A 13,084-nucleotide genomic window follows, 5' to 3' on the forward strand; every position below is an offset into this window, starting at 1 on the left:
GGTCATAGGAAATAACAGACACTTCAGACCTTAATTGCCAAATTCCAGGGAATCTTGTGTATTTGACACTGGGACCTAACTGGTGTAATTTCGTTCCAGTTCGGCAGGGGTCTTCCTTTCTCTTGCATCTACCAGGTCGTGGACAGAAGAGTACATTTTGCAGCCCATCCTTGCCCTTTCACAAAGGTTCAGGAGGGTAGCTGGATGCCTTTGTCTTAAGAGTGTAAGCCTCAGCTTCCTCAGTCACTGTTTAACTAGAGGCCATGCAATTTGAGTTCAAAATTTCTTATATGTGTATTTTTTAGAAACAGTCGAGCCGTCCAGAGTTTTTGTTCAGATTTCTAGAGGGGTCTGTAATCCAAAAAATGTTCTGTTTAACACCTCTAGTCTGATTGGGCTGTGAAGTTGGAGTTATGTAGGTAGGATACTTCCAAGGGATATTTCATCCTGTCTCTGGTAGAATCCAGAGAGCTGTCCTTCACTTATTTGTCATAAATATTTGAGTCTCCTAGATAAAGGACTCCTCCCCTTAACACATTCTGGCTTCTCCCTCCCTTGTTTAGGGAATATAGGCTGTTATGTTTATCTGTTCCATTTGCCTTTATTATTAGCAAGCGTATCCTGTGTTGTTGGGTTAGAAATTGCCTGATGAGTCTGGACAGTGGACTCTAATCTTACCAACAATCCAACTTGAGATGCACTGTCCTTTTATGTATTTCTAAGAAAGGAAAAGAAAGCAGCACTAAGAATGGGAACTCTAGTAGAACTGGGGTACCCAAGGGCTATACTCTTTGTATGAGGTCAATGAGAAATAAACCTGTCATGCAGAAAGGGACAGCAAAGGAACTTGCAGTTCTCAACCTTGACACTGGTGGTGGGAAGAAAATATTTGAACCATTAGCTCAAGTGGGTTTGAGGTCTGAATTCAGTGTGACCCAAAAAATTCTGGTTGGCAGTGCCAACACTTCGACAGACCAAAGCCACCACAAATCTTCAGCCAAACTGGGCTTCACAGTTATAAGATGCCATGAATTGCATCCCAGTTTTTGCCTGTTAAAATGTGGAAAAAACTGTATCACAAAATTGAAAAACATATGGTAATTGGTTTGGTGGGGAGTATGGCCTATAGATGGCCAATCCCCCTCATTGCATATATATATAATCTCCAGCGTGGCCAAAAACCCTCTAATCCTTAATTTTGTCATAAATAAAATGGAACTAATTATAGTGCCCACCTCTTAAATGTGTAGTGAAAACTAAATACGAAAATGCAAGTGAAGCACCCATTTGGTAATATTACCATTATTATGACTATTAATACTCACAGTGATATTTTCTTAAAATAATTTTTTTCCCAAGTGCTAAGTATATGTTTCAGAATTTTTTAGGACTGATATTTATATTTCTCTGTTTTAAAATTTCTCATTTCCAGATCACTGAGGAAAGTTATTACATTATTTTTTTATCTACCACTTCCTATCTTACACTAGCATTTTTTTAAAGCTGCAAATTTTGAAAACCTTCCTTATTGGTTAACGTGTACTTTTTATCCCAATTAACGTGGTATGTCCTTCTGATGATTTTTTCGTTACCAACACATTCCTGGGAGATAAGGAAAAATGATTTGCTTCTGCATCCAAATTATACTTATTCCTTTTTTGGTGACTGACTACCTCCATAAAGGAACAGATTAATAATTACAAAGTTGGGGTGACTTTTCCTGAAAGGGTTCACAGAGAGCCCAGTGGATAATTGGCTTCCTATTGCAGTCTCTGTGTTTCTGGTCCAACTTGCATTGTTCGTGTTGGGAGTGGCCTGCCCAGACCTCAGCTAGGATTCCAAATCCATGACCCTTGTCCCTTAGTGAAAAATGCCTTCTGGCAATAACTATTGATTACCTTGCCCTAAAGAAGACAAAGAATTTGAGGGACAGTATGCAAACCAAGTTGGAAAAATGCAGAGGCCGAAAAGAAGTCTGGTGCTGTCATCCTCAAGATGAAGCGTTTGGGTGGAGGAGATTTTAAAGGTCATTGAGACAAACCACCCCTTAATATTTTCCTCTCCTCTGTGATGTTCCCCCTGGTGGACGTCTAGTCTGTGTTTCTTTTGCGACTTGGAAGTGTTTTCCAAGATCCATGTATTTGAGCCAGCGTTCACGGACACAATTTATGATTTTATGCTGGTAATTTAGGCCAGAACTTCTCACGTCTACATCTTCCTTTAAAAAAAAAAAAAAAAAAATCTAAATTCAAGAGTTCCTCTGGGTACCATAGGGAACGAAAAGATAACTAGCGAGCAGTCCTTGCCTCCCCTGATAGCGTAAGGTGGAATGAAATATGTGGAAGGGCAAATGGTATGAGAGGAATTAAGACAGTGAGTCCAAAGCATGTCCCTGGATAGTGTAGGGTGGTTCACACTGTGGACGCTGTGACTAACAAAGAAGAGAGCCTTGGGGTTGCAGTAGTCTGGAAGCACCCGGTGGACCAGATGTAGGTCTTGCCCTTGAAGGAGGAACGATGTTTGGGAAGACAAAGACGGAGGAGGCAGGTGTGTGTCATCCTTGTTGGAGCAGACTAATTAGCTCAGAGGCGTATGGGGGGAGGGAACTGGAATGACGGACGTTAACCTCCTACTTTCACATGTATAATTCTTTTTCTTTCTTTCCAGATGCAGCAGCCTCAGCAGTCCTCGCAGCCCCAGGGTCAGACCCTCGGTCTCCAAACCATGCAGCCCCAGCAGCCTCTGGTAAGGCCTGGTGTTCTGAAACCAAACATGTGGGTTTCTTCTTCCTTTTTCCCCTTTTTTTTTTTTTTTTTTTTTTTTGGTGGTGGTCTTTAAAAGCAGATTGCATTTTTCATGTCCCGTAAGATTGTTAAGAACTGAAAAAGCGTAAATATACCCTAGCAGTTTCTCCCCAGCACTTCATCAGAGTAGGGTTGTGTTACTGTTGTAGTCAGTATATTTGTTTTCGTAGAAGGTATAAATAAATATTTGGGGTTCAGTAGGTTATGTAATTTTTCCTCTTTAAATTTCTTCAGACTTTTCCGTTCCGTGGGCTAAATATTTATATTGAGAAACCAAGGTTTATTCTAAACAGTGTTAAAATGATAACTTAGTATGGATATGTTTAGAAGATCATCTTAACTTGGCTTTGAGTTTTCACTATAATCCCAAAGAAGCATGAGGGTACTTTCTAAAATACCACCTTTACTGATGTAAAAGAAACTCCGAGTTTAGCCGGTTAGCATTTGCTGCAAGAGTTTTCATGTAATTCGTTTCATATAATTTCATGAAATTTTCATGTAATCTTATAATTTGCTTCTGTAGCTTTGTAAATCAAATTTCGAAATGTTATATGCATAGCACCAATCAACGTGGTCCAAGCCTCAGTACTTTTTACTTTTGCTAGTGCCATATCCCTTCTTTATTACTTAACTGCTACTTGTCTTTAAATTGCCTCTTTTCCTATTTCCTTAAATAAATGTTTTCTAAAAAGAAGCATTTGATCCCTACTCTCAGTGGTAGTGGTCACATCACTTGTCACACATTGGAAATATCTGTAAAAATAAATACCGACTCTGCAGGGAGCTCAGCGACATGAGTTGAGTGAGTACCACCCCTAAGACGTCCTTATCATGAAATGTAATCGTTATTTTGCGTAGGGTAAAAAAATAAACATGTGATTCTATCACAAAGTTAAATTTACAGGACTAGGGTAGAAGTTGCCTTCAAACTTCTTCGTTACGATTGGAAGCAGAGCATCAGCTTATACAGAACTGAGAGGAGACCCTGACCCCACGCTCCACTAGAATTAAGCGTATCTCATACAGCAGCATTTAGTATCTTTCTCCTCTTCTAATAGTTTCATAAATATTTAATAATTTTTGGTGTATAGCGAGTATATATCGCACATTCAGTTTTGACTTCTAAGACAGTATTGACATGTTTTAATGCAGTAGGTTGTATTTCCCTCACTGGCTTAAGACACTTCCATCCCAGAGACTGAGCGGGTCAGTCAGGTCAGGCTCATGATTGTTTCCCAGTGTATTCATAGGAAAGTAGTTCCAGAGAAACAAAGACCTCCATTCACGGTAATCTTAATGGATAGGAAAATGCACACTAGGCTTTTTATGGCATTTTTATTTCTTTTAAGCCGAAATTTTTAAAAAGCTACCTCGAGAAGCATAGTGTCTTATTTTGATATTTAGAGCAATATATTATAATCTAGGCAGCAGTTATGTGTACAAAGGCAGGCATGTTGTACGTTGTATAAGTCTTAAGATGGGCTAATTTATCACTTAGAGTAATAGATTTCAGGTAATTTCAGAATTAGAAGTTATAGGGATGGTCAATGATCTTGGATTTTTGTATTATCATAATTCTTCTTTATTTTGCATACTTTTATTACAGCATACTTATTTATATATCCTTTTAGTCCACTTGTTTGTCATTTTGAACAGCTGTGAAGTCAGTCCATTGTCTTGCTCTGCTATTACTTGTTTAACCACCGCACCTACTGTTGAACATTTAGATTGTTTCCAATTGCAAAAATAGTGCTGCTGGGGATATTTTGATATGTATTCTATTGCTCTTTTTTTTTTTTCTGTCTTCTCACAATAAAAGAAAATAGAAGTATAAGAAAAAAGTTCTAATTGTATATCTTCAGAAGAGCAATACCACAAAGCCTCAGCAATATTAACAAAAATATTATTATTTCTTTTTTATCATTAGGTACTGTTCCTTTTCTCATTAGTTCTACTAAGATTTATTATAGATGTTATAAATATATTTATTATAAACATCTCCAGCAGATCCAGTTTTTGTTACTGGCCAGTGTTCTTCCTTCCCTGTTTGTTTCTCTGCTGGAGACTGGGGTGGTGAGCCGGCTGTTGAAGAGACGCCAGCTCTGATTCATTCACAGCTGCCCTTCACGCAGTCTCAAGGGAGAAGGGATGGTGCTAACACAGCCACCGCCTTCCTCATGACTTGCCCTCCTGCTATCTGGTGACATTCACAAGTTGGCAAGTGCTTACTCAGTATGTACAGCGGAGGCTGGCCCTCTGCCCAAGGTCATGGAGCACAGCGGTGACATGCCAGGCTCGCTTCCTGCCACCAGATGGCTTAGAATCAGCGGAAGCTGTCGCGTGGAAAGTAGTAGAAGCATTAGCGAGGTTGTACTTGTTTGCCAGGGCTGCCGTAACGAGGTCCCACAAAGTGTGTGGCTTAAACAATCAGAAATGTATGGTCTCACAGTTCTGGAGGCTAGAAGTCCAAGATCTGGGTGTCGGCAGAGCTGGTTTCTTCTGAGAGCCCTGAGGCACACCTCTCCCCTAGCTTCTGGTGGTTTACTGGCAATCTTTGGCACTCCTCAGCTCGTAGACACATCACCTGATCTTTCCCATCATCCTCTCCTGACATTCTCCCTGTACATGTGTTTGTGTCCAAATTTCCCTTTTTTTATGAGCACACCAGTCATCAGGTCTAATCCTAGTGACCTCGCTTTAAGTTGACTACCTCTGTAAAGACTGTCTCCAGATAAAATCACTTTCTGAGGTACTGACGGTTAGGACGCCAACATATCTTTTGCGGTGGGCGGGGTGGGGGGACGGACATAATTTAACGCATAACAGAGGTCAAGAGGAATATGAGAAGTTTGGGAAGCTTTGGAGGAGGGGGTTGAATGCAGGGGACCTCGAAAGCCATTTGCAGTTGATTCACTGCTTTTTGACTAGTCCCTTGTCAGTCTGTTTCCTTGTTGACAGCAGCAGCTGGGCCCTGTGGGACCGAGATCATCACCACCCCTATAGGCAGGTTGGTCACTGCTATGAAAAGTGTACCTAAGTGACAAAACTAACTTAGAACAGAAGCTAGTGCTTTTTCAGAAGGGGTCATCAAAAGCACAGAGAGAACTTTTCTGTGAAGAAAAAGAAAGTGTAAGAAAAGCCCGTGCTTCCAAATTAAATCTGGAGTTGTCATTTGCTTACTTAAGTCACTTATCTTCTGTGAAGGAAGAGCATCTGGAAAGAGAATGGGTGCCCTTGCTGGAGAATTATATTTGGCATCTCTAGCTTTGGTCTAAATTATGGTTCTTGCCTTGAAAAAATACTTTTAAAGCTCATGAGTTGTTGCGATTAAATTGACTCAGCTATGTTAGCAGGTCACGATTTTTTCTTTAAAGCTGCTTCCAGCTTTTAAGAAAATGACGTTTACACCATCTTGCTCTGTCATATCTTTTCATCGTAAACTTAGGGTGCCCTAGTTGGGTGACCTGGAAAACATGCTAACGGAAAGCTTTAGAAAGTTGGTTTTTTAAATTGACTGATCCTTCTGTCAGTATCATATTATATTGAACATATACTTTTAAAAATTTGCATAATAGCAGCAATAGTTACTTAAATAATTGCATTAACTTTTAGTCAAAGATAGGGTGGAATTGTCATTTAATCTTCCTCAAGGAATTCATATGTTCCAGTCAGAGAAATTGAGAAGTTTTTCAGGATGCCTCTGGAATTCAGAATTAGCCAGAAAATCTTATTCTCCTTTTCAAATGGAAGAAATTCGGTCCATAGAACTTTATTGAGCCAGGTTGCCTTCCTTTGCATGAATTTGGAAATTTTTTTTTTCTTTTTTGAAGAGAAAAGAGAAGTAGTATTTATGGAAGGAGGTTGGGGAAGACATTCTTGGGAGATTTGTGGTAACAGGCCAGATACTTTTGATTCCCCGCCCCCCCCCCCCCCACTAAATACTATGTGCAGATCAAAAAAGAAAAAAAAAGGCTCAGTTGAAGTTGCTAGTTAACTTGCAAATGAACGCATACTAAACACTCTGAAATCCACCAGCCGCTGGTCTCTCTGAGTGTGGCCTCCGGAGCACGTGTCCTTCTGTCCAGGCCCTCAGTGGAGGGGCCTGGGCAGTGCTACAGTCTATTGTGCTAAAGCCGATACGGATGAAGATTTGTGTTCTGTCCATCAGGGGAACGCGGGTCTGGCTGTGGATCCTGTCCATCGGCAGTGCGGGTTTAAACTAAATGTTGCCTTGGTACTTTGTTCCTTTGCTTACTGTTAGTGCGGTCACAGGTGTCAGGACACAGCGGCAGGAGGCAAGGACAGTGTTTACTCACTTTGGTGTCCCCGGAATCCAGAAAAGTACCTGGATTTGGATAACTCATTTGTTGGATGTCACGGCAATGAAGGAAAAAACCCCACCCGTTATCCATATGCAAAGGAAAACACAGTTCGGAGGGCGAGATGTCTACACAAGCTCTGAGGCAGCTAAAGGTCCATCACTAACTGAATCAGCCCTGCTGCTGCTGATGGTGATTAGTCAGTGTCTGCTTCTGCTGCTGAAAGGATGAGCCCCTGTAAGTCAGCTATTCTGAGACAAAAAAGATTCAGTGACATTTATTTAAATAGAAATGATTCGTTAGTGATGCAGTTTTACCTTAGTAATGATTGAGTAGAAAAGTTAAGTGTTTCTTGAATAAATGTGTTGTCACAACAGGGACTGGTCCAAATACATCAAATACATTTTTAAATTACTTTTTCAGTTCAGCAGAGAATGGTTTGCTGGAGAGTGACTGTGCCGCCTTGGCTGGTGTGTGACTGGCGTTGCTGAGCTCTGTGTTTTGCGCTTGCAGCTGAAGCCCAGGACAGCTCCTGCCTCCGAGAAGCTCAAAACCCAGAACCCTAGAGAGAGAGAGAGGCAATTGTCCTGTTATACCATATTTCATAATAAAGGCATCTACACAGTGCTGAGGGTGCAGTGATGCACTCTTCAAATGCCTGAGGGAGTCACTGAGTGCTTGAGCTGATCTTTGAAGGAGGAGTAAGAGTTGGAGGAGTGGGTAGGGTAGGGTTAAGGGGAAGGAAGGGTGTTCTAGGAGGAGGGATTAACATCTGCAAAGGTACAGGGGTGAGAGAAACTGGGACCATCTCCTGTATGGAGAGAGTCCAGAAAAGTCGTTCCCTCTTCATTTATCGCACTTAAGCAGGGAAGATTCAACATACACAGATTGTGGTTTTTCGTGCCTCTAGTAAAACCTCAGTTGACCTATTTATTGACCTGTTTTGATAAATTGAAAGTTTCAACTGCAACAACAGGGATGATGATTCCAGAATCTAGCCAAGCATCAGACCAGCTGGGGGAACCATTTAAAAATACACATTTCCAGCACATTGGCCCCAGAAATTCTAATTCAGGGGCAAATGTGCTGGAGCAACCTAGGAGGAACCTAGGAGGATGACTCTTTAAATTTCCCCCGGTGGTTTTATGATTCCTTAGCCACTCATTACATATTAACAGAAATAAAATTTTTATGAAAAGTAGGCCTATTTATCAAAATAAAAACTTAGAAGAATGACATTGTTTTACATTTTCGAAGCTTTCTTTGACGTCTGAGTTAATGGAAGACGTTCAGTTTGTTGTGATATCACACACTGTGTAGCAGCTGGAAAACTGCATTGTGTACGACCGAGAGAATGAAAGTGAAAAAAGTAAATAATGTCTTAATATTACTGTGAAAATGGTTTTGACCTTGCAGATACCCCAGTAGACTCTTGGGGTCCCCCAGGCATATTATGTCTTAAGGCCATCCAGCAGACCACCCATCACTCCCCTCGCCACTCCCCATCACACACACACACACACACAAGCTTCCCCGGGCACCTAGTAACCACCTTGACTCCTCAAAATAAGGAATCTGAGAAGATCACTACAGTGTTTTGTTCTATAAATTACTCTGTTTGAAGCAGACTTTAAATGAACATAAAGAAGGCAGCTAAGTATTTGTTGAATAAATAAATGTTAAATATTTATGCACTGTGTACGTTTAATCAGCTGATAAATTAAGATTAGATGTCTTTGCAGCCAACCATTTAGAAAATCTGATTATTTTCAAATAAATTAATATTTGGAAGCTAAAAGTTCTAACTAAGGATAGCACTGGATCATGGTTATTGAGCTCTGAATCCAGAAAGCTATGTGAATTCCAGGCCCAATACTTAAAACAGGGATCATGGGCAAGTGACAGAAGCCCTCAGAGCCTCAGTTTCTTCATCTGAAAGTGAGAATAACAGCCGTAAAGGTTCATGATCCCTTACACTTATTTCTGAAATTCAGACACCTCTAAAAATGGAAATTTTCTTTGAAATTTCACTGAACAGGCAAACCTGTCCTGAATTCCTTTGGTAGGAAAAGCTCACCTGAATGGACTTGAAGCTCTTTTCATTTATTTTACCTGATCGGAATATTTGTGTATTTTCCTGCAGAAATTAGTATGTTTGATTATGGAGTACTTTGTAGACCTTGATTAGTTCTGTGTCTTTATTATGAATGTTTCATAGTTAAGTCAGATAGGCACTGAATTCCAAAACACATCTGCCCCAAGGACTTCAGATGAGAGACTTAGGATAGGTCTTACCACATCAGGATTAAATGGGCTAATGTATACCTATAATGTCTAGAACATTGCCTAGTACCTAGCACCATATTAGGTTTTGTTAAATAAGTAGGGTGATATTTCCATACAGATTGCCAACAAACCCATGAAAGAATGCTCAACATCACTAATCATTAGCGAAATGCAAATCAAAACTACAAAGAGGTATCACCTCACACCAGTCAGAATGGCCATCATCAAAAAATCTACAAACAATAAATGCTGGAGAGGGTGTGGAGAAAAGGGAACCCTCTTGCACTGTTGGTGGGAATGTAAACTGATACAGCCACTATGGAGAACAATATGGAGGTTCCTTAAAAAACTAAAAATAGAACTACCATACGACCCAGCAATCCCACTCCTGGGCACATACCCTGAGAAAACCATAATTCAAAAAGAGACATGTACCACGATGTTCATTGCAGCTCTATTTACAATAGCCAGGACATGGAAGCAACCTAAGTGTCCATCGACAGATGAATGGATAAAGAAGATGTGGCACATATATACAGTGGAATATTACTCAGCCATGAAAAGAAACGAAATTGAGTTATTTGTAGTGAGGTGGATGGACACAGAGTCTGTCATACAGAGTGAAGTAAGTCAGAAATAGAAAAACAAATACCGTATGCTAACACATATATATGGAATCTAAAAAAAAAAAAAGAAAGAAAAAAATGGTTATGAAGAACCTAGGGGCAGGACAGGAATAAAAACACAGACGTAGAGAATGGACTTGAGGACATGGGGAGGGGGAAGGGTAAGCTGAGACGAAGTGAGAGAGTGGCATGGATTTATATATATACTACCAAATGTAAAATAGATAGCTAGTGGGAAGCAGCCTCATAGCACAGGGAGATCAGCTCGGTGCTTTGTGACCGCCTAGAGGGGTGGGAGGGAGACGCAAGAGGGAGGAGATATGGGGATATATGTATATGTATAGCTGATTAACTTTGTTATAAAGCAGAGACTAACACACCATTGTAAAGCAATTATACTCCAATAAAGATGTTAAAAAAAAAAAATAGGGTGATATTTCCAAGTAAGTGTGGAAACCCCTGAATAGAAGAGAAAGCACTTCTTATTTTACTAACATTTCCACATCAATGAAAGATGAGTTTCTGTTTTCTTTTTTTCCTCTTGAGTTGGGCAATAGGAAAAAAAAAAAAAAAGGAAAAGTGCTATTTTCCTGCTTTGTATCAGGGAAAATAGTAACTTTGGTGGAAGTGTACCTTCCTTGTTATTTGGAAATTGAAGGCACTTTAGAATTAGTCATTCTGCTCATTTTTATTGAGCACCTACTATGTGCCTGGCAAGCTGGATACTAGGGCTACATAAGGGAATAAGCCCAAGTCTAGCCTGCAGTCACCCATAGTCTAGTGGGAGAGAAATAGTTGAGCCAGTGGTCATGCGAAATACTCGGTTTTAGAAGAATTAACCCGGCAATGCCTTCTAATTTAGGATTGCCAAATAAAATACAGGACTCCCAATTAGTTTGAGTTGCAGGTGAACAATGATTAACTCTTTAGTAGAATTATGTCCCAAATATTGCATGGGACATACTTATACTAAATGCAGTATTTGTCCTATGCAATATTTGGAATGTACTTAGAACCAAAAAATTATTTATCGTTTATCTGAAATTCACATTTAAGGACATTCTGTATTTTCATTTGCTAAATCTGGCAACCCTACCTACGGTCCTGGGCTATTTTCAGCCATATTGGCAAGCTCTGAGTAGGAAATAGATATTGCACTCATATTGGGTAATTGAGTTTGTAAAAGAAGACTCTTTATAGAGGTATGGGCAGGGTTAAAGGACACTAAGGATGATGAAACAGCCGGGGCTGGAAGCAGTTACCACCCCCAGATCCCAGAGGGGCAAGAAAGAAAGAAACAGAGAGGGCCGCTGACAGGAGCCATGGCCATCCCAGGGTGAGATGCGTTCCACCAGCACAGACCCAGTAGGAACGAAATTGGCAAAACAAACAAACAAACAAACAAAAAACCCAAAACCTTGCTCTGCTCCCTCCCGACTTCACTCTGCTCCTGTCCTGCAATCTTGGGAGTGCCCCTGCCCTCACTAGAGGCTGGGAGGCCAGGGGGCCGGCGGCACTCCATACCCAGGTGGGTAGGGGATGGGCCTATGGAGGTAAGTTAATTCATTCCTGTGTGTATCTGATTAAGATATCCTTGCATCAGAACACATCCTTTGCTACGACAGTAACAAGCCAGGGGGAAAGAAGGTGGGGAGGGACAGAAAGGAAAAAAGAAAAGGAAGACTAGAGTGACAGTCTGAAATTTGAAGGTCAAGGAAAAAAGTGAATCAGCACTATGAATGATTTTAATCAAAGGTAATTTTATTTCCGCCAAATAGGTTCTTTTTCCCCTCTTTGGAATAACGATCTCGATTTCTTGTATCAACTTAATGGCTAGAACCAGGGCCCTCGGGCCCTCATATTATGCCGGCACGTGTACGACCCTGGAAGCCAGCACCTCCTTAACGTGTGGTCCTCGGTGCCTCCCTGGGCTCGTCCCCACCCGACCTTCATCCTCCGTCAGGCAGGAGGGCACAGTCCCAGATGAGTCCAGGCCCCTGCCCTCCTCACCACGCTCTTGCCTCCATTCGCCCAAGGCCAGGCCTGTGGTGCTTGACCCAATCCTCCCACCAGACAGCTTTCAGTTTGCTGATGCAAATGGTTTGTAACATGGTAATACCAACTAGCCAACTGGTGAAGGCTGAGGTAACAAGGGTATGTGAACCACTGGGCACGGCTGGGCTCCTTCCTCAGGGCTCTCCCAGCAAAGGCTAGGTCACCACCCGGAGACGGGTTTTGGAATGGATGGGGCACTTTCAGGTAATGCCCAGGTGTCCACCAGGCTTGGCTGAAGGTCCGTGTCCGCGCACTGGGCGTGGTCCTGCGCAGGGCTTCAAAGCGTGCTGCAGACCTGCTCTCGTCTGTGCTGAGCGCTGATTTCCCTCCTTTCTCTGGGTTGCAGTTTCCCAGGCAAGGCTTGCAGCAGACGCAGCAACAGCAGCAGACGGCCGCTCTGGTGCGGCAGCTCCAGAAGCAGCTTTCCAGTAAGTACCCTCCGTCCGGAACAGATGGCTCCCGGGACGTGAAAAACAAGCCAGTGAGCAAAACACGGGTGGCAGTTCCTCAAAAACGGCCAGCACACTGTCTTCCTTGGTGCCGTTTTCGTGTGCGTTTTAGTCCAGGCCCTTCTCATTTTGTTCGTGTTGGTTTGAATGCTTCTTTTCCGGAAAAAGCCCCAGGCTTTTCCTTGAGTTCAGCGAGGATGTTTTCCTGTTGCTTCTCTTTGAATCTGGGAATGTTTCTTTCCAGCTGGGGTCCCTGCGGAACGGCAGGTGCTTTTCTTATAAAGCTAGGTGTCCCAGAGAGCAACTCTGGGCTGATACCCTCCAGTGTACGATGGAGGAGGCTAGGTGCCCGCCCCGCCCCCAAGACTCAGATATGGAGAGGCCAGCACCAGACCTATCCCCTGGTCACTAGGGCCATGACCGCTCTTACCACGGCACCCCACTGCCCTTCCTGATAGCGACTAAGAGAAATCAAGACCCATAACGCGGCAGGCGGCATCGCAGGACAGCGTTTCTCCCCGGTTCATCTTGCTGCTGTGCTGGCG

At 42.1% G+C, this 13,084-nt stretch overlaps 1 protein-coding gene across 1 annotated transcript in view; it reads left to right on the forward strand.

Annotated features, from left to right (window-relative positions):
* The window catches only part of MED12L (mediator complex subunit 12L), a 317,602-nt gene that overhangs the window by 302,347 nt on the left and 2,171 nt on the right, over window positions 1-13,084 (forward strand). The window contains exons 42-43 of the mRNA XM_068545632.1: window positions 2,668-2,745; window positions 12,437-12,518. Coding sequence (XP_068401733.1) covers window positions 2,668-2,745; window positions 12,437-12,518 — 160 coding nt within the window. The remainder of the gene's footprint in view (window positions 1-2,667; window positions 2,746-12,436; window positions 12,519-13,084) is intronic.

This window comes from Eschrichtius robustus, chromosome 6 (genome assembly GCF_028021215.1).
Source record: "Eschrichtius robustus isolate mEscRob2 chromosome 6, mEscRob2.pri, whole genome shotgun sequence".
Taxonomy (NCBI): Eukaryota; Metazoa; Chordata; class Mammalia; order Artiodactyla; family Eschrichtiidae; genus Eschrichtius; species Eschrichtius robustus.